The 20111-nt window shown below is 51.2% G+C and overlaps 1 protein-coding gene across 2 annotated transcripts; it reads right to left on the bottom strand.

Annotated features, from left to right (window-relative positions):
• Window positions 1-2499: 2499 nt before the first annotated feature.
• FOXRED1 (FAD dependent oxidoreductase domain containing 1) lies at window positions 2500-20111 on the bottom strand. Of its 2 annotated transcripts, none has more exons than XM_019508998.1 (12): window positions 19992-20111; window positions 19160-19377; window positions 17279-17398; window positions 16426-16544; window positions 14661-14755; window positions 10301-10402; window positions 8885-8961; window positions 7676-7836; window positions 6792-6921; window positions 5576-5680; window positions 4709-4994; window positions 2500-3483 (listed from the first exon to the last, which is right to left on the bottom strand). In XM_019508998.1, exons 1-11 carry the CDS (start codon window positions 20074-20076, stop codon window positions 4740-4742), a joined length of 1467 nt encoding a protein of 488 aa, XP_019364543.1. In that variant the 5' UTR covers window positions 20077-20111; the 3' UTR covers window positions 2500-3483; window positions 4709-4739. The 2 variants fall into 2 exon arrangements, with proteins under 2 accessions (XP_019364543.1, XP_019364553.1); XM_019509008.1 differs by having other exon boundaries at window positions 17288-17398.

The raw sequence follows: 20111 nt of genomic DNA, 5'->3' as shown, positions 1-20111 counted from the left end.
TTCCAGACATGCAAGTATCCCCCAAATTAGGCCGGCTACCATCATGTTTGGTCTCCATCAGCAGCTAATGATAAGCTAATACTCATTTTTATCATTTTTTGTTCTTACAAAATGTATTCAGTACAAAATGTTTTAGTAGTCTGATCTAATCAATAAATGACCAGTTTGTTTATACTTGGCTCCACAGTAGCCAGGAGGCAAAGGATTTTTCTCGTGAAGGGAAAATGACACCCTGAATCATGCAAAGAACCAAGGAGGCTGGAGGAATTAGAGTTGCTTCAGGTCAGAAGCTAGCAATAGGGCCTTTCTGTATATCTGTCTCCAAACTTTGAACATTCTTTTCCATGTTTTTCTGCCTTGGGCAATAAACCTGTTTGGGATTTTTGTCTTAATTTGGGGATAAGCATAATCTCCATCAGCAGATATTCCCTTATGGAGACTGCAGACCTACTTTTTGCAAACTCAAGGAGCCCATAAAGTTCCTAGAATCTTCCTCCACTGAGCCATCAAGGTGTTGGTGAGACCAAGTCTTGTTCAAGGCAGTAGTGTCTCCCATGAACAAGATCCAGCCAGAACCCTGAGGATATGCAGCAGCACCCCATTCTCCCGCCCATTCTCATTAAAAAGCTAGGCAACTGTGGCATTGATGCCTACACAGTCAGATGGATAGCAAATTGGCTGACAGGCTGCACTCAGAGCGTGGTGGTGGATGGGTCATATTCGACCTGGAGGGATGCGAGCAGTGGAGTCCCCCAGGGCTCAGTCCTTGGGCCGCACTGTTCAATTTCATTAGCGACTTGGATGAGGGGGTGAAAAGCACCGTTTAAATTTGCAGATGACACCAAGATCTGGGGCGAGGTGGGCACACTAGAAGGGAGGGAGAGGATATAGCTGGACCTGGACAGGTTACAGGGGTGGGTAAATGAGACTAGGATGGGATTCAATAATGACAAGTGCAGGGTGCTGCACTTGTCAGCATTGAATTGATACAGTATTGTCAGTATTTGAATATTGTCAGTATTGAATTGGGCCCAAACTGATCTGTTTCTTCATTATGTTTGTTTGTAACATCCCTAGATTTTGACATCCTGATGATGTTCAGGATCACCTTTACAGCTGGTGCTATAACATCTCAAATAGCATACTACTTGAATTGTGTTAGAGACAGGTGACGTGTACTGGCCCATGGCCAAAAACACTGGCTTTCATATGGCCCCTCAGGCTTATTTCAGTTCTCTCTGCTCCTCCCATGTTGCACAGGTGAGCATAACTTACCCATGGCTGGGGAATGGACTTGATGATCTTGCAGGTCCCTTCTGGTCCTTCAATTCTATGATTCTATAACAACTGGGAGATACAAAAAACTGGCTGATGGGTGGATGTGGATGTGGCTGCGGTGTGCCAGGTGATGCAAAGCATCCCCCTTTAAAGTACAGCCCCTAAAAATCAGCTCCCATCTCCCCCTCCACCCCAGTGCAGCCAGCCCAATGTCACTGAATCACTTTATTGTTGTTTCATTACAAATCAGAAGTAGAATCAGAGCCAAGCCTTGGATACAATCCCTGATATGCAAGTGGAGTCTTTAGGGGCAGCTCTGGCCAGCAGGAAAGTATGTAGGATGCAATCAATTCAGGCCTACCTCCCCATGTCTCTCTATACCCCTCCTAGAGACTCAGCAATGGTATAAGATGGTGGTTGCAGGGTCTAACAGTAAAATGGCATCTCCAACACATCTGCATCTCAACTTTTCAACTGTCTCCCTGCCACCACAACTGCACAGCACTCCCCACTCCTGTTGCTCCAGATGCCCTGCACAGAGCAGTGGGAGCCTCCAACCTGAATTCTCCCATGCCTGAAATCCCAGCTGCCTGGCTCCGCCGGTTCCCAACCTGAGGAATAGAGGAATAGTGGCTGAAGTTACATTTCCCATCTGAGAGGCAGGAGGATCAGCTGCTTCAGCTCAGTAGGGATCCAGTGATGAGAGACTGATACTAGGAGACTAGTCTTCAGGCATCAAGTCCCTACAGCTTCTTGTGGCTTCAGCTGAGGCTGGGACATGCTCAGCAGTGACCAAGCATCTGTGTGAAGTGAACCCAAGTTCCCAAAAACTTGCGTTCGCTATAGATATCTTATATAATCTATAAAGATACACATCTACCCTGCCTTTAGTAACCAAGTGCCATTCACAAAGGCAGCAGAGAGCCTCCAAGGGACTAGAGACACCAGAAGAAGCACTTGTTCCAACCAAGTGAGGTTCAGTCCAAGTCCCACAAGGCTCAAACACAATCCTTAGTCCCTTCCCCCACCTTGGATAACAGCTCTTAAATATACCTCCACCAGCTGTTTCCAGCAAGAAGCATGAATGGAGGATGGCAAGGGGAAAATTGAAGTGCTTCTGTTAGTGGCAGCCATGGTTTGGGTACAAGCCAGAGGCTCCCTGGGGCAGGTGGACTGAATTTGGGTATTTGGCAGACATAACAGTACCCAGCCCTTTGATCTGAGTCAGAGCAGCAGTGTTATGAAGCCCAGTAGCCATGAGAACAGGCATCACAGAGCTGGGGAGAGACTGAGAGCTGGTGAGGAGACTGAACATCAGGGCTAAGGTGCCCTAAGGCTCCTATGGGACACTAACAGGCTTCAGCAGCATCAGCTCAGGCCTGCAGGGCATGAATGGGGGTCCAGACAGGTTACAGTGTGCAATGCCATTAGAGGGGGCCTAGAAACCCATCTGTGCTCTGTGGCTCCCAGAACAGGGATAAGCCCAGAGAAATACAGCAGGGGAGTGCAGAGCAAGGGAGTGAGGGACAGAACAGTGCATATTAGTGCTCTAGAACAGCACGGGGAAGAGCTGAGCCTTCCTTGTCTAGCTTGACCAGATGGAATGGGCTGCTCCTAGAAGGCAAAGCAGCAGTGTTCTTCTGCCTAAGCAAACTTCCTTAGGTGCTCCCTCAGCAGTACAGGTGAAAGCTTTGCTGGGTGGAGATGGGCAGCTGCATAAATAAGGAACAAGGGCTGCAGTGCTTGGCTCTGAGATGCTGCTAACTGGGTTGCAACCACTGCCAGCAAATGGCCACTCCAGTGCTTATCTCAAAGCAGGGAGGGGATTTAACCATGAATCAGGAGTTGGATAGTCTAACCATCCCAACTGTGCTGTGCCAATGGGACAATGCAACACTGTGCATCAGAAATGAACCAGCTGTGTCCATCACCTCTGGAACAACCCTGATCTCTGCATCGTGCAGACATGAATTTCAGTTCTGTTCCCTGAAGTGAAGGCAGCATATCGGTACAGTGACAGTTTAGCAACATAAAGTGTGACTTTTTGGCAGTGCTCTGTGTAGTCAGGAACCACAGGTCAATTAGAATCCACTCTCCCCCATGCCAGCACCATGGCTGGCCAAGGGCTTCTGCTAGCCATGCTGTAGAATCTTGTCAGTCTCTGGCCGGAGCAACGTGATCTTCCTGCCTTGGCCAGGGCTCCATCTGCAACAGGTAGAGTTAGGATCACAATGAGTCCTCAGGCTTCTGAAAGGGATTCAAAAAAATTTTGCTCTTGCAGGTATCTTCCACTCAAGGATCTCAGGAAACTACTGGTGAGCTAATGTCTGGTATCTAGGTGTCCCTATAGCTCCCCTCACCATGTTATTTAAAACCCCCTGGGAGAAGCACAGGTTTGTTCTGTGGAAGAACACTATGCCATCTATGATGGCAGAGGCTGAATCAGGGTTTATTTTAGGGTTCTTCCCTAAACAGCACCAAGAATCTCTCCTTCTTTGCATCCTTCAGCCTAAAGTACTGTGCAGCCCCATCATGTGAATGTTAAGATTCAACACACAGAGATGATGCTAAGAAATGCTGGAATATAGCTTCCTCTGGGATGGCATGATCCCTGTGTAACAGGGTGCATGCCTGTGGGACTGCAATACAGCTGCAGTTAAATTTTCACCCTACGTGCAGGAGGTGGAACACAATAAACTGCAGCGACCTCAGTTAGTTTCTGTTCATGGGGAAGTTCTTTCTTTGTTCCCAAGTTTATTAAAAATCATGAGGAGCCTCTGTGCCTTGCAGGGACTAGATGACTGTGGAGAAGTTAATACTGGAATGGGTCAGTGCTATTACAGACTCAAGGGGGAAGGACAGTGTACTTGGAGGAGACCGCTTAGTTCTAAGAGAACAGGTAACAAGTAGCTCAGAGGGGGTAGCAGAACAGGCAATCTTTGCCCTGCATGTCACCAGGCTGAGTCTGGCCCATGTTGGTAGTGGCTCTGGGGCAATGCACAGCAGCTACCAATCTCTAAGCTCATGAAGCAGCACTTTCCCTCAGCTCCAAGCTTCATTAAGGTCCTCAAAAGATGGTAGAAACCCCACATAGGTGGAAAAAGGAACATGGCAACAATGGGGTATAGGCTGGTGATTAACCTTGTTCTGAAAATCTCCACCACACTATAAGCGGGAATGTCAGCTGGAAGGAAGGGAGGGGGAAGAACAATTAAAATTAACAGTTCCTGGGAGGCAATGCTGGTTAGTAGCCAAGATCTGTTCTCAGGTCTGCAACTGACTCACTATATGGCCTTTTACAAGCCAATCCCCTTCTGCACACCTCAGTTTCAGTACAGAAATGGGCTTGCTGTAAGACAGAAGAGCTCCATGATCTTGACATGGAAGGACAGAGTAGTACTGACCAAGGGCATAATGGAGTAGGGCTCACCTTTAGGGTTGGTTTCAGCCCCCTGGGGAAGTCAGACAATGTTCCTCTCCAGAACCGGCTCCCCAGAGAGGAATCTGTTGGCGGAGAACCTGCTGAGGTTGATGGTCTTAAATTTTTTATTCAGAATGAGCTCAGCCACAGCCCTGCCTGCTGCTGGTGACTGCTGCAGCCCATGCCCACTGAACCCTGTGACAAAGACCATGTTTAGCACTGTAGGGTGAAGACCCAGCACAGCATTCTGGTCAAACGTGTTGTAGTCATAATAGCCAGCCCAGGAGCCTTTCACCTGTCAAAAAGAAACACACTTAGATCCTGTGAATAAACCAAGAAAACCCTTATCATGCTGACTAGCATGGGCCCTCACGTCAGAGGACTCAGTGGGGAAGCTTGGGGGTGCAGGGAATGGAGACAGAACTTGGCTTGCAGTCCAGAGCAGCCTCCAGCAGTCTGCATGGCTGTGAGAGGGAGTGTGCCACCATACTGGTCTCACACTTGTGGATAGAGGCCTCCTCTCCCCCAGGCTGTCAAGGCCAGCTCCTTTCTTCATCACTCGCCTCAGTTTAAAGCAGCTCCTAACAGTTCTCCTTTGGAATGGCCCATGTCAGAAGGACAGGTGAGGAACAGAGATAGGGCTGCGAGATGCTTCTGGGCCAAACCTGCAGCCCTACAAATGGGAGGCCACATTCTGCTAGGTCCATCAGTCACATCCCCACACCTAAGCCCTCTGGGACAAAGGTTCTGCTCATCAGGGACACACACCCAGTTGTAGGGCAAGGGGCCAAAAATGGAAAGAGAAAGGGTGTGATGTTCCTTTCCTTGCCTTCCCCTCAAGGGTGAACACGCACTGGGATCCAAAACCTCTACTACCTTCAGGGACTCAAATGCCGGAACTCGATGGGCCAGCTTGGGCCAAACCTTCTCTTGAAAAAATCTGTGATCTACCTCCAAGTCCTGAATGTCCGGCTCTTCGTCCTGGAGACAAGAACAGAGAGAGAAAGCAAGCTATGGGCCTGGTGTTCATTTGAGAATGGCAAAGATATAGGCAGGGAGCTCTGTTTGCAGCCTGACCTAGCATGGGCTGCTGTTAGGTTGGCACTCAGAGGGCAGCACAGAGATAGCAGAATTGCTTGCATGGCAGGGAGGGAGGAGAGCTAGCCTTTGGGCTGCCACTACTGGGAACAGTGACTCAGAAGTTAAAGATGACCTTGGGGAAGCAAGGATACTACTGGTACAGACTGGGACTGGTTCATCTGTGCTTTGCTCCTGTGAGGCCCTGAAGCTGGGAGCTCAAGGAGATGGTGAATGGCAGCACCTGTCTGAAAGCCTAGAACCTGCCAGCAGGTTTGCAAAGAGTACCTGTGCAACCAAACTCCACCACCTCCCGCCAGGATTTCCTATCTATAAATAGCACCCACTAAGTTCACTCATGCAGTCCGGTGCAGACAGAACAGTGTGGCCCAGGCCACAAGGAACTTGCACAACAGATGGCTCAGACCAGCCAGAGCTGTCCCCACTGCATTGCTGCCCTTTGGAAGCCTACCTTGGCACCCCACCCTTCCCTCTTTGGGAAGAGCATCCCTCACTGCTCCTCAGAATCACTGGTGCCTGCCAGAGGGCACTGCCACACAATTAAAGTCATCCCTTCTCCTCTTCTGGTTCCCCTGTTTAATGGAAACTATGCATGAGGCTATCACTCCCCCACAGCACCCAACATCACAGGGAAGCTAGCTCTTAAGGGGGGATGGATTTAAGCCCAGAGTACTCCCAACTGAGACTAAATATGAGAGGATAATAGCCAACAGGTAGTATTGCTGGGGAAGGCTGTGACAGGAGCCTGATTTTTAGGACAGGGCAGAGGTGACTGGTCAACTGACTTTGGGCAGAGGAAGAACTGGGCTGGTGATGGTGCCTGGTGTTTGCGCATCCTGTGGACTGCTATGGTCTCACTACCTATTGGGTCTTGCTTGATTTGCTGCCCTCGCTCCCATGTCCAAAAGGTTTTGTTTCACAGAGACGCTCTCCCCACTCTACCCTCTTGGAAGACTCTCTGATCTCAATTTCCCCAAGACCCCAATTAACTCACCTCTGTGGGGCTCATGCCTCCCACGTAGTTGCCTCCCAAACCTTCTCGGCGGAAATAGGCCCCCGTAGTGTCAATCAACATGGGACAGTTCAAGCCAGGCCCATCTGGGCTGTGCCAAACATACACGTACCTGTAGACAGAGGACAGCTGTTTGGCCAATGGCCTGGATATCCAGCTCTTCTCTCCAGGAGTGCACAGACCTGGGTGACCAGAGCAGGTGCATGGAAGAGGCTTCCAGAGGCTGAAAGCTCCTTGGAATGGGGACCATCTTTGGGTCTTGTATACTAAGCTGTTGCTTAGACCAAACCTGAGCAGAGAGAATCTGAGCCCCAGGTTTCTCTAAGCACCCTGCCTTTCCTCCGAAAGCACTGCACTATGTGAAAGCTTCACTGCACAGCACAAGCAATTCTAGGGACCACAGAGCATTTCGCAGCAGGAATGAGTCTGCTGCAGCACTGAACCCATACCCAACCCATCCCAGCTGTGTACTTCCCTGAGAGGGACTGGAAAGGAAGAGGAATAGGAAAGAAATTCTCAGAATAGGCCTATTTACTAGACAGACATGATGGGATAAGGCCCACCAGGAAACTATAAATCTTTCAAGGGGTAGAGGGAGACCACTATGTTAAATAACTAAACTCTTAGGATAAAGACTGTTAACACAGGAATGGGAGTGCAGGTCACAGGAAACAGATCCCAAGATGAAAGTCACTACCTGTACCCTGGAGACCAGCCTTCACAATCCCACTGGGAAAGGCCCAGCCTTCCCGAGAGTCAGCCCAGCAGAGCACCCTGAGGCCCTTCTCAGATTCCCATATCACACCTGCCCTCCATACTGATTCCACCTCTGGCCCATGCTACAGGTAGCTTTGTTTCATCCATACCTTTTCTTGGGCTCCACCGGTAGCTTAAATATTTGCTTGATCTTTGATACGCTAGTCTCAGCTTCTGCAATTTCTGTCAGCTTCCTGGACCAGGCTCCTGCTGCATTGACCACAACTGCACATGCCACTTGGCAGTACTCCAAACTGTCAGGCATCTGTATCTGAAAAAACCCAGAAGGGAGAAGGGTGAGTGCTCCAGCCCCAGCCCGGCTCTGGGGTGCCCAGATCTCCTACTAAGATCCTACAAAGACTCTCCAGACATTAGGAGAAGGTTGCTTTTCAGACACTGACAAGCACAGTGAGAGCACTGCACTGAAGAGGATGTCATGGAACAAACGGAGAAGATGCCCCTCTTAACTACACTGCACTGGAAATGAATACTGAAGAACACCACCTTAGAGGGAGGGAGCAAGGGAAGAAGAGCGGGGCAAAAGTGACTGGACAGGGTCTGCGGGAGACGTTTGGCAGAGACAAGGAATCCAGAAAGCCTGGATTCCACTTCTGGCTCTGCCAGAGACTCAGAATTGGTCTCCAGCAAGTCACTCTGCAGAAATGTAGCAATGTTAACATGTTTCCTCCTCAAGTAGTGGAAGACAGCAAAGTAGAGAGCATGCCTTGCCCAAAGTCATGCAGTGAGTCAGGGACAAAGGTGGGAGCAGAACCCATGTGAAGAGCACTGTGTACTATCCAAGTACCTACCCAGCTCTGAGGGACATGTAATGCAGTGTAAAGAACTGGGGAGTTTTTACAGTTAGAGACAGGCTGGCAGTGGTGATTCAAGGCCAGAAGGGAGCTCCAGTCATCTGACCTTCTGCCTAATACAGGCTATGGAACTTCACCCAGCAATCCCTGCACTGAGCCCCACAACTTAGACTAGATTCATATTACCCATCTTTAATAGACAGCTGGACTTGATTGGAAACAGCTTAAGCAAGGGGAAATTGGTCAAATGGATGAGCCCAAGATGAATCTCAGACCAGTCCTGCGCAAACAAATTTAACTTGCTGTTCTGACTTGCTGTTGAACTGTGCCTGGTTCAGCTATCTCTACTGTACTAGGGGCCAAGACCATCTATAGGTACAAGACAGAACTAAACAAGAATTCTTCTCCCCCAACTCAAACAGCCTGGCAAAGCCCAGGACCAGTGCAGACCTCTTATTTGAGCTACAACAGTAGCTAATAGGATAAGTTTCTCATGGAGTTACTTACACGGGCATACTTAATACGGGACAGCATCAGCTCCTCCCCTGTGGGTGTCACTGTGTCGCAAAAGGCCGTGGTAAAAGCTGTGAAACAGGAAAAGAAACATGCAGCAAGATGGCCATCCACTCAGACCTGCAACCCCAACAAGCACCTATGTGGGGAAAGAGAAGGGCTAGTGAGAGGGCAGAACATGGGGACAGGACTCAAAGGACCCATCACTGCTATGCAACAATGTATAGTTGCACATGGCAAGTATCTCCATAAACCAACAAGTCAAACAAATAGCTGTGCATCCATAAGCTTCCTTGTGTTGTGTTTACTCAGTGATTTGTATCATTCTGCAAATGGCAACAGGTAGGTACCAGGTCCCTGGTGAGTCACAGCAATAAACAAATGCATCAGTACTGAATGTGCTGCTGACGAATCTGATTTGTGGTAAGCCACCAGTGACCAAGAAAGGGCAAAAAGAGAGCTCTAGTGCTTTCCACCCTCATCTCTCAAAGCCCATTTTGAGATGGAAAAACTGAGGTACAGAAAGATATGCGATTTGGTCAGTGGCAGAGAGAGACCTCATATCTTGATTCTCAACCCTGAATTTACTCCATTAACTCCTGTTTGCTCGTTTACCAACTGTCTGATACTTCAGATGTGTAGACATGGTATTTACCGCTGATCTAAGAGGTATAAAAATCCCAGGGGTGACACTGAGCTGTCTCATACAGCAGGGCTGGATCATATCCAACAGGATATATTCTCCAGCACTTTATCTACTCCAAATGTTACGAAGCATACAAAGAAATGGACCATAACATAGGGATGTTTTGATCATTTACTTTATTATGATCTGACTGGAAAAGAAAGAGCTTTTACCTGCCAAGTCCTGGCCTCTAATTTCTGTCTCTCTCACTACAGCCAGTGGCTTTACTAATGCTCAAAAGCATGACTGGGAGCTGCTTTCTATACCTTGGGCCTTCAGGGTCTGCAACATCACTTCTCTGCAGTGGCAAGGAAAAACACAGGACCTGCAGGTTCATCTTAGTCAGCAAGTGGCACCATTTTCCATCATGTTTCAGAGCTATATTTCCAGTACATGCCCTGGCTGATGTTCTGTTTGATTTAAGTTCTTAAACAGCTATGACAGCTGTGCGTTTTATCTTATCGTTAGCTATATTCATTTTTCACCTTATTTGAAACCCATCACTTTCAGCAACACAGATGACACCGGCCCCTTGCTGGACTGGCACTGAACACTGCTTGGTGCTCTCAGTCCTACAAATTCCTGTGAAATCTGCCATCCAAGTGCAGACCAGGCCCAACCCTACCTAGCCTGGAAAGGTTATCATCTCATGATGGCATGGTAGCTCCACAGGTATCTGTGTCATTTGCAGATCTTACTTTGCAGTTGCAAAGGGGTTCACTTACATGTCACTTCTCCACAGCAGTGATGGACGCCCATGGATATTGCTTTTCTCCGGAAGGCAGTGAGGAGAGACCACGGGTCAAACCAGCCCTCATCTTTCAGGCCTGAAGAAATAAGGGAGTAAGACAGGAACAAAAAAGTGTGAACCTAGTGCCAGTGTGCTGTCCAAGCCTTCAAAATGTAGGATGCCTGTAAACTATGGCCTGATCCTGCTAATACTTCACCTACTGAAATTATTAGGGTTAGTTGAGGTTGAGAGGGGACTTTATAGCAGCTTACCACTATATCAGGAGTGCATCAGGAGCTTGGGGAACAACTGTTCACTACGGCACCCCCAGGGAAGACCAGGACCAATGGATACAAACTCCTGGAAGGCTACTTCAGGCTTAATACCAGGAAAAACTCCTTCAGTCAGGGTGTCCAGGGGGGTGGAATAAACTCCCTCCAGAGGTGGTGCATTCACCTACCTTGGAGGTTTTCAAGAGGAGACTAGATAGTCACCTCTCTGGGGTCACCTGACCCCAGCTGTCTTTCTGCCTAGAGCAGGGGGGCTGGACCTGATGATCTGCAAGGTCCCTTCCAGCCCCTAACGTCTATGAATCTATAATCATCCACAGGGGAGGAAATATTCAAGTGCTGCTTGAGATATGATCCTGTAGAGTAGGGGTGGGCAAAATGGCAGATTGGCTGGCCTCTGTTTCCCAGCAGCCCCTGCCTATATTGCTGCAGCCGGTTTCCATGGAGACCCCAGCAGCGCAGTGACAGCGCAGGGCCAGGGTTTCCATGGAGACCAGGGCTGGGATCTTGTGGCAGTGACAAAGTGGCCCAGAGCCAGGGCAGAGCTGCCTGCATGCCCCTGCCCAGGCAGTCCTGCCCTGGCTCTGGACCACGCTATCAACACTGCAAGATCCTGGCCTTGGAGCAGATTCCAGCCCAGATCTGTGCCCCATCAGTGCTGCTGAGGCCAGTCTCCATGGAAACCCTGCCCCTGCACTGTCATGCCCCACCACTGCTGGGGTCTCCATGGAAACCAGCCTCTTGGGAATAGGAGTCTGCTGTGGGCCCGATCCAGCCTGTGGGCTGGACTTTGCCCACCCCTGCTACAGAGCCAGCATTTCTAGGCAAATGCATCTGAACTGGCTATTCACCCTCTTCCAAGCCTGCAGTTGATGACATAGCTTCTCAGCAGGACCTTTTTTGCTCATTTCCCCACTATATAGGCAACCATTGATCTTCTGGATCATGATGTATGTGCAAGAGGTCTGGTCAGGTGCCTGATGAATACACTTGTGGCCAACAAGCCCAATTTGGGAGTGACACAGCTGGTTACAAGTTTCACAGATGCATGTGTTATCCGAGTTGGAGTTCAAGTCTGCAGCATGCTACTTTCTTCTTTCTGTCTTTGTTTCCAACCTCTGGATCAAAGCTGCTTCATGGTGAGCTGCACCCAGTGCCAGATAGTCCCTCCAGATCAGATGGGATTCTGCGCACTCCTCCCAGCTTTCTACATTGATGTTGAACAACTTCATATCATTTTTCCACACGTCATGGTACTGCCATAGAGGGCAACCTCACTTTCTACAGCTGTCTCAAAGTTCACTGCACAAAATATTCTTGGGCATTCGGTCTCCTCCCATTCTCCTGACATGGATAAGCTACTGCAAACTCCTCTTCTTGATAGTGGTTTCTAAGTGCATCATTCCTGTGCACTCCGGCACCTGTGTTTGGTATTTTGTCTTCCCACTTTATTTTTAGAATCTTATGTGGGAATCTTACGTGAAAACTGTTGTCTCTTGGTGTGCCTAGCATATGTAGTCCACGTTTATGAACCATAAAGCACGGACAACAGCATACAAGTCTCACAGATTTACATCTTCATCTTAATGATAACTGATCATTGATAATGCTGTTATTGATAATTTGCTGTTATTTTATGCACATTTTTGTAATAACAGAATTGAAAAAGGAGCTAAGAATTTCAGGCTAGTTCAGTCTAATAGACGTGGGTTCCCTGCTTTTTCTACCCCTTGTTTTCCCACTACCTCCCTCATTAAAAGAATTACATTAAGGAAATTAAGTGTGAAAACTTGTGTTAATACTTGATTGAGAAATTCATGTCCCTAAAAATTATGTAAATGTGGCCATGTAAACAAGCCAGGTTAAAATTATTCAAGACCCTTAGCTTGTGGTATCTCTTGATACTGGGCTTCCAGATACTTAGCCTATTTGTTAGAGGTGCACTGATGTATCAGTTGCATATTGGATTGGCATTGATAAAAGGGAAATTGACGTTACGCCTATCGGCTTTTTTTGGCTGGTGTGGCTGATAGTGTTCACCGATAAATATAATTATGCCTTCTGGCCAGGGCCCCCGGACACCATGTGCATGTGCACGGCCACATTCATGCACATGGCCAAGAATGCAGCCAAGCAGCATGGAAAGCAGCTCCCTACAGATAAGTCTGTGGAGGGAAAGGGCATGGGGGATGGAAGGAGTGTGGGGGTGCAGATCAAGGCCCCCAAAGTGAGGGAAGGAGTGGGCCAAGGCCCCCAGTGAGGGAGGGAGTGGGGCAGGGACAGGGGCTGGGGGCACTGCCCAGCCACGGTAGTGAATAGGACCTGGGGCCACGGTGGGGAGCAGGACAAAGCTGTGGGTGGTTTATTGGGGGGGGCAGCTCCCCACCACTGCGTGCACCCCTGGGGGACGTATGGGGGAGCATGTCCCCCTAGATTTGTGCACAGGATGGATGTGGGCTGCTTGCTGTGGGCTCAGGGCTCTCTGTTCTGCTGCCTTTGCCCTGGGAGCTCAGCACTGGCTGTGTACCCCCTGCCTGCCCGGTGAATTGTGTCTCCTACTGCCAGCTGGGCAGGAGATGCATGGCCAGCACGGAGCTCCCAGGGCAAAAACAGCAGAGTGGAGATCCCCGAGTCCACAGTGGGCAGCCCGCATCTGCCCTTACCTCACTTGGCTCTGCTCTGGTTAAAACAGACTTGTCTGCCATGCAGCCCTCCAAGCCATTTTATCTGGCCCAAGGCGCCTGCTCCAGGCTCCATGGCAGTGGTGAGGCAGGCAGGGCAGGACCCAGCCAGCAGCAAGGGGAGGGGAGCTGCTTACCCCTGCAGGGCCGGGCTCATCAGTGGGCCAGGTCCTGCAGCCACTGCCCCCAGGGCTGCCCCAGCCGTGCCCGATTAGAGGAGCTGGGGACAGTGTGTGCAGCTTGTTCCTTGGCTCCACCCCTTGCCCTGGCACGTGGCCAGGGGAGCTGCAGCATGGCCCGTGCCCTGCCCACATGTGTGGTGGATGGAGGCACGTGGTGAACAGGAGTAAGTTCCCATGCGGAGCTGGGGGCGCCGGGCTGGGGCTGTGGGGTGCGTGGTTGCCGGTGCCTGTGCCCTGTGCTGCCAGAGCGGCCCCATACGGGAGGCCAAGCAGTGGCCACTGGCACTGCCAGCCCGCACCTGCCTCCTCGCCCACCTGCTTCAAGCCAGCCCCACTGCCCTGTCCTGCCCCATAGCAAGGCGGCGCTTGCTCCCCCAGCCAGTTTCCCCCTGGGTGCTGTGGCTCTCCAGGCCCGGCCTCCCATGCATGAGGATCCGAGGGGGCCACTTCTCATGTGCTGCTGGGGACAGGAGGAGCCCGGCCGGGTCTGCACCAGCCAGCAGAAGCCACAGCAGAGCTGTGTGCCGCTCGGGATGGGATGAGCGTGCACCGGTCAGTCCCAAGCAGCACACGGCTCCGCCACCACTTTTGCTGGCTGGTACAGACCTGGCCGGCCTCTTTCCATCCCCAGCAGCACACGGGAAGACGGCTTCAGCTGCGTGCTGCTTTTCCTGGCTGGTGCCGACCCGGTTCTGCCCAGGCGGGTACTGCAGCACCATGTTAACTCGGGCATGGCACTGGCAGGCCAGGCGGGCCCCAGGTTAACCCCAGCCTGGCCCCACGGCTTCTCCAGCACCAGGTCAACCCAGCTGTAGCCAAGCAGCTCCTGCAGCGCCATGTCAACCTGGGCATGCATGCCATGTCAACCAGCACCATGTCAACCCCTGCCACTTCTTTGGTGTCAAAAGTCATGTGACATCACTTCCTGATGTGATACCACTTTCTGTGACGTCTTTGAATATGGCTCGCCAGCCCACTGGGTGATCAAAAGTTCGTGACATGGCTGGTTAATAATTGGCTATAGGTATTAGCCAAGAAAATGTTTAATCGGTGTAACCCTACTTTTTGTTGCACTCAAACTTGGTTTTCCATTTAATATCTGATCCTGTCAGCTGCCTCCCTAACATTTTCAGCGACTAAGGCTATGGTGCCCAGCAGTTCCATGCCACTGTAGGATGGCCAGGGATTCAGAAACTACATACCATAGGATGCCAGAGCCACACCATCTGTATTCAACCATGGAAACCTCTTCTTCAGCTGCGTTGGTGACAACAGGATGACCTCTGCTCCTTCAGCCCTGAAAATTGTTAAACATTTATCAGAATGTGCTGGCTTTGTGCCTTAGGAAACCTGTAGGAGGGGAAGATCTGAGGGAAAGCAGCATAACTGTGAGGGGAAGAGGGAATTTGGGTCACCTCTGGTGCCTTGTGATTATGTGCACGTGAGCAGCACAGACAAAACTGTCAAAGCTCCTACAGAAATCAACTAGGGGAAGGAAGAATTTGGAAATTAAAAACAGAAAAACATCATGAAACTGAAGGTAAATGGTTTTCATGCCCTCCTAGCTAAGATCAAGCAGTGTATGAGTTCAGCTGCCAATATGTCCTCTCTTGGGTACACCTACTATCCTCTCAGCCTGAGAGGCTTTAAGTGGGATGTTGCGATGGTGCCACTAAGATCACGAACCTCCAAGCACACAAGTTAGTACTGGCAGGGAAGAAGTCCAAGCAGCCCATTCTCTTTCAAGAGCCATCTCTGAAAATCCTTCCCATGTACATAGGGCTTGTCTGATAAAACTGCAATGAGCAGATCCCCTAGAACCAGCCAGAGTACGAGTTTGCTGAGGGTGGAGTGCTCCTAATCCAAGACCCAGGTGGCTCAGCTTCCTTCAAGATTTCCCTCAAGTCACAGCTCTGAGGGGCGCTTCCTCTGGAGATCCACCATGGAGAACCTCACAGAAGCTAGGCATCCTCTGCAGAAAATCCTCATGTGTGGAATTTCCCCACCCAACTTCCCTCACAGCATCAGTCAAGACCCACAGCATTTCGCAGGACATGCAAGACTCAGCACATTGCTGAGGAATGTAGAATATGAAATCAGCATCCCCACCCTCTCCCCGCATGACCCACAGTTGCTTCATGCTAGGATAGGGGGTCCAGAACCCATTCAGAGATAAATAAGTCATATGTAGGAGTATGATGAGGTAAATACAGGGATGAGGGGGCTTGGGGCAGACAGGGCACTAGTGCACAAGCCCCTTACATGCAACAGCCTGGGATTTTGGTCATGAGAGAAAAGAAATGTTGCAGCCCTTCAGCCTGGCATTTGGTGAAGGTTTGCCCACAGTACCAGAAGCAGCAAGTTTTTCATACCTGGAAACCTAAACTTAGGAAAGACCCAGGGTTGCTAGAGGAGAGAGAAAGAATGGAGGCCAGGGCCAGGTGAAGTAGCAAAATTGTGTAAGGGGATCCAAACCTTGAAGAGCTCTAGCAGGACCCTAGAAAGCCCAGACCTGAGACAGCAGCTTATGCCTACAGCAAAGTGCAGGTGTTAGAACAGCATGGAGGAGCAGAGGGGCTGTGCTTGACTGCCACCCACCGCCAGAGGGAAGCTTATACAACATCACAAATCTCTGGCTTTTAGAGAAACCAGGTGAAGGCAGTGCTAGCTCTGAGTGCAAGGTGCCAACTTTTCAGGGGCAGTACAATCAGGCAGCAGCTGTTTCATGAGCTCTCACTCCCCCACCTCTGTGCAGTCACTGTGGCATCCCAGCACACAGAAGCCAATGGAAACTGAGCCTCCCCTAAACTGGGAAGGCAAGAACAGTAACTGCCCTCAAGCCCAGGAGACTCAGTCCTGCTACAAAGAAACTATGCAGGCTTCTCACTAGGACATGCTGTTATCAGCCACCATAGCTTTGCCCCACACCCTGCCCCCACAGCCACACTCCCTATAAAAGGGCCTTACCTCTGAATGCTCACGTTCTCCTCCAGCATGGCAGCTCTTTCCTCCGTGGCCAGGAAGAGGTACCCCGAAGGGTTAAACTGAATATCAATGGCTGGCTCGTCTGCGACTCCCAGATGTTCCTGGGAACAGAGTGCCAGTGAGTACTTAGGCAGCTGCTTTCCTCAGGTGTAAGCAGAGAGAAAAGCACATGGGATTTCACCCTCAGGGACTCTGCCCGCTGGAATCATATAAGAGGGGGCTGAAAAGAACCGCAAGAAATCACTAAGCCCAAACCCCTGCACCAAGGAAGGATCCAGCTTACCTGGCCCATCCCCAACTGATGCTTCTGCAGGGGTCTTCCCTCCCAGTTGCTAAATGCCACCCGGGTGAACCACCTTCCTCTGCTGGAAGCCTCCTGTGGAGCCCCCTCAATGCAGTTCCTACATCTGCTGCAGGAGTTGCTGCAGAGGTCTGAGAGAACCTCATGCCAGGATGAAGAGCATCTCCTGTGTACTCCCAGCCCGTATCAGCTGGGCCAAGGAGAGAAACTAGGCCAGAGTGAAAGTTTCCTGCATGGGCGCATTGAATGTGACCTAGTTACTACTTGGGCAGTATTTCCAAGATGCAAATTGTTGAAGAATGTGAAGAGGTGAGCAACAGCAGTCAGACCCACAAGTGGTTACAACCTGAGAAGTAACAACCATCTCACAGATGCATGTACACAGACCAAGCTACACCTGTTGCTATGGGGACAAAGCAGTTCACTGGCAGTCCTAGCCCTCCTCGTTCCAGCCCTGCTCTCTGACATTGAGCTTGCAAACCTGATGGGCTCTTGCAGGGGGAGTAATAAAGGCTCTGGCACCTCCCTCCAAACCTGACATACGTTGATCGTGCGCAGGAAGTATGCCGAGTAGCGGGACATCTGGACGTTTTCTGGCAACGAGAACTGTTGCCGAATGCCTCCCACTGAAAGCACTGTAGAAGCTCGGGAGTACTGCAGGGAGACAGGGGAGGGGAGAGGCTGTCAGGGCACCAGGGACAAGAAATGATACACCATGATCTGTAGACAGAATTTTCAGTACCCTATTCTTGTGGCTTTGATAGTGGTGAAAAGCATATGGAGACGGACAGTTTCATAATAGAGCAGAATTCTACCCAAGGATCAGCAGCACAGGCAGCTGCCCTGAAAGTATGACCCAGTCACCCATTAGAAAGCTTTTTCTCTAATCCCCTATAGTTGTCAGAGGGGAAACTACTGTCAAAAGACCTTCTATCCCTGTGCTTGTCCTCAAACTCCCAAGAGAGAGGCACTGGGACAACTGCTCTGTAGGAACTGGAAAAGTCATAGATCTTTCAGATGACAATCACCAGAGTCCCACTCCTAATCACAAAGCTGCCTCTTCCTCTACCAATGGCCCTTCTCCCTGTCCCTTACTAAGTCCCCCTTTAGTAATGACAGCTACCCCCTCAAGTCCACAGATGACACATTTATTGGGGGGGGGGTGGTTAGGCTTCATGGGAGGGTGACCCTAGAAGAGCAGGGATGTATTACGCCTTCAAAGGTAGCTAAACCACTCACACAAGGAAAGTATCATTAATTGGGAGAGAAACATCCTGGTGAGATACGAGACTGGAGTACAGGAGCTCCTGCATTGCACAACACTAAGACACCAGCCATGTTAAGTTCAAGGCATGGCTCAGGTACGTTTGGGTTCAACAACCTGACTGTCATAACACTGTCTACAACCTCCATATCCCAACCACCTCTCCATCAATCAGTCCTTGCAGCCTCAGGTACCATTTGGGAGTGTACTTTCCACTGCTCTGAATGCTCCGGCTGCTAAGAGCCCTCCTCCCCCCACAACACCCAGATTGTATTTCCACTTCCTTTTGCTCAAGCCATTGCTGTGTGAACTCCCTTTTTCAGGGACTCCAGCCTTCTACCCATGCTGAAATGGCTCTTTTTTGGGCAAGGTCTGCCTTGCCCCTGGAGTAACTGCACCAGAGAGCAAGCAAAATGTAACCCATAGCCCAGATTCAGCCTGCCCAGATTCGATTCAACCTGCAGGCAGTCAACCACCAACTCACTGGATTTGGCACACACCACGCAGTGCTGGGTGGGCAGGTGTGACTGTTTCAGCCATGCCGGGTGGGACTGCTTCTGCCCAGCAGCATCAGCTCTTCACGCGGCAGCATCAACTGCAAACCCAGGTGGGGGTTTCTGCTGCAGCAGGCAGGCAGTGACGTCAGCTGCCAATGCTGCCTGCAGGTCCAGGAGCCCCGATACAGAACCTACCGGCAGTGTCCACATGTGATGCTACCAAGCGCAGCAGAGCCCCAAACCAGAACCTGTCGGCGGAATCAGCGGTGGACCCAGGCAAGAGCTTCTGCTGCACCAGGTGGGCAGTGGCATCTCCACAGCTGACGGTGCCGCCTGCCCACTACGGCAGAAGTCCCTATCTGGGTCCACAGCTGGTGAATTCCAGCGCTGGCCAGGTTTTGGAGGGAGAACAATGTGGTCACCAAAATTCATTACGTGGCCTTCCAGTCAAAAGAACTGCCCACCCCGGAGTTACTCTCATTTTTATTGGTGCAAATCTGTACTACGCAGGCACTGTGGTAGGGGATTCTGTAAATCAGCCAGGGCAGCTGAAGTTCAGCCCAGCGTCTGCATCTGTCCCAAATGAAGCCTGCAGGATCCGACACTTGTCCAGACCCCAGGTCTCAACTGCAGCATCCCTCGGAGGCAACTTACTGTTGTGTCCCGCTCAACCACCAGCACTCGCAGGGTATTTTTTCTAGGCTCCAGTGCCTTCAACCAGTAGGCGACGGACCAGCCCATCACCCCTCCCCCAACAATGACCACCTCTGCCTGCATAGGAGGGCGTTTTTCATCAAAGAAGGGGTTCTTGAAGAGACTTGTGACGTTTTCTTTTAACTGGTTCTGGAAGTTTGCCACCGTCTTCTTAAGGTCTGCAAGGGGAGAGGAGATTGCTAGTTGACCTGAACTACTCCACTGCGATCAATCCACTTCCTACAGAAGCCAGAACAACCGCCAGCCCTGAGAAAACCCTCTGGCAGTACAGATGCCACGGGCAGGCAGCGAGCATGGTTTGCTGAGGATGTTCGGAAAAGCTCGTTATGCACTTCACTACTCTGTTGTGGCCATGGAGATGCGTGCTCAGACCCCACAGCCAGTCTCCCATCTCCGCCAGGCCTCTGCCGCCTGCAGGCTGTCGGGCACCTGCATGAGCTCAGCCGGCAACCAGAGGACAAGCAGCTGCCTCCAGCTTGACACAAGCAGCAGAGGCGCGGCGGCGGCTGGCGGCCGAGTGGAGCACAGGGGGCTCGGCCGTGCTCCACCCCCGCCACACCGCTGGAGCTGCCCCCGCCCCGTCCCGCCACGCCACGCCACGCCACAGACCCCAGGCGGCAGGTCCAAGCCAGCGGCGCTCGCCCCTCCAGGCCTGTGGCGTCCGAAACCTGGGGCTCGAGGGGTCGGACCCCCCCCGGGCCCACGGAAGCCGCGGGCCTAGGGCGGGAGATGCCCAGAGCGAGCCCCGGGCGGGGACCCTGCGGCCACTTACCGCCGGACAGGTCCCAGCGGCGCGCGGGCCCGGAGCGCAGGCGCCGGCCGGGGCGGGGAAGCAGCGCTCGGCACGTGCGGATCATGCTACCAGAGGGCGTCCGGCGGACCGGAGAGGAGA

The sequence above is a fragment of the Gavialis gangeticus genome, unplaced genomic scaffold (assembly GCF_001723915.1).
Source record: "Gavialis gangeticus isolate Ggan-Ray unplaced genomic scaffold, GavGan_comp1, whole genome shotgun sequence".
Classification (NCBI taxonomy): domain Eukaryota; kingdom Metazoa; phylum Chordata; order Crocodylia; family Gavialidae; genus Gavialis; species Gavialis gangeticus.
The sequence above is the reverse complement of the archived record's forward strand: the minus strand, read 5'-3'. Positions and strand labels throughout refer to the sequence as shown.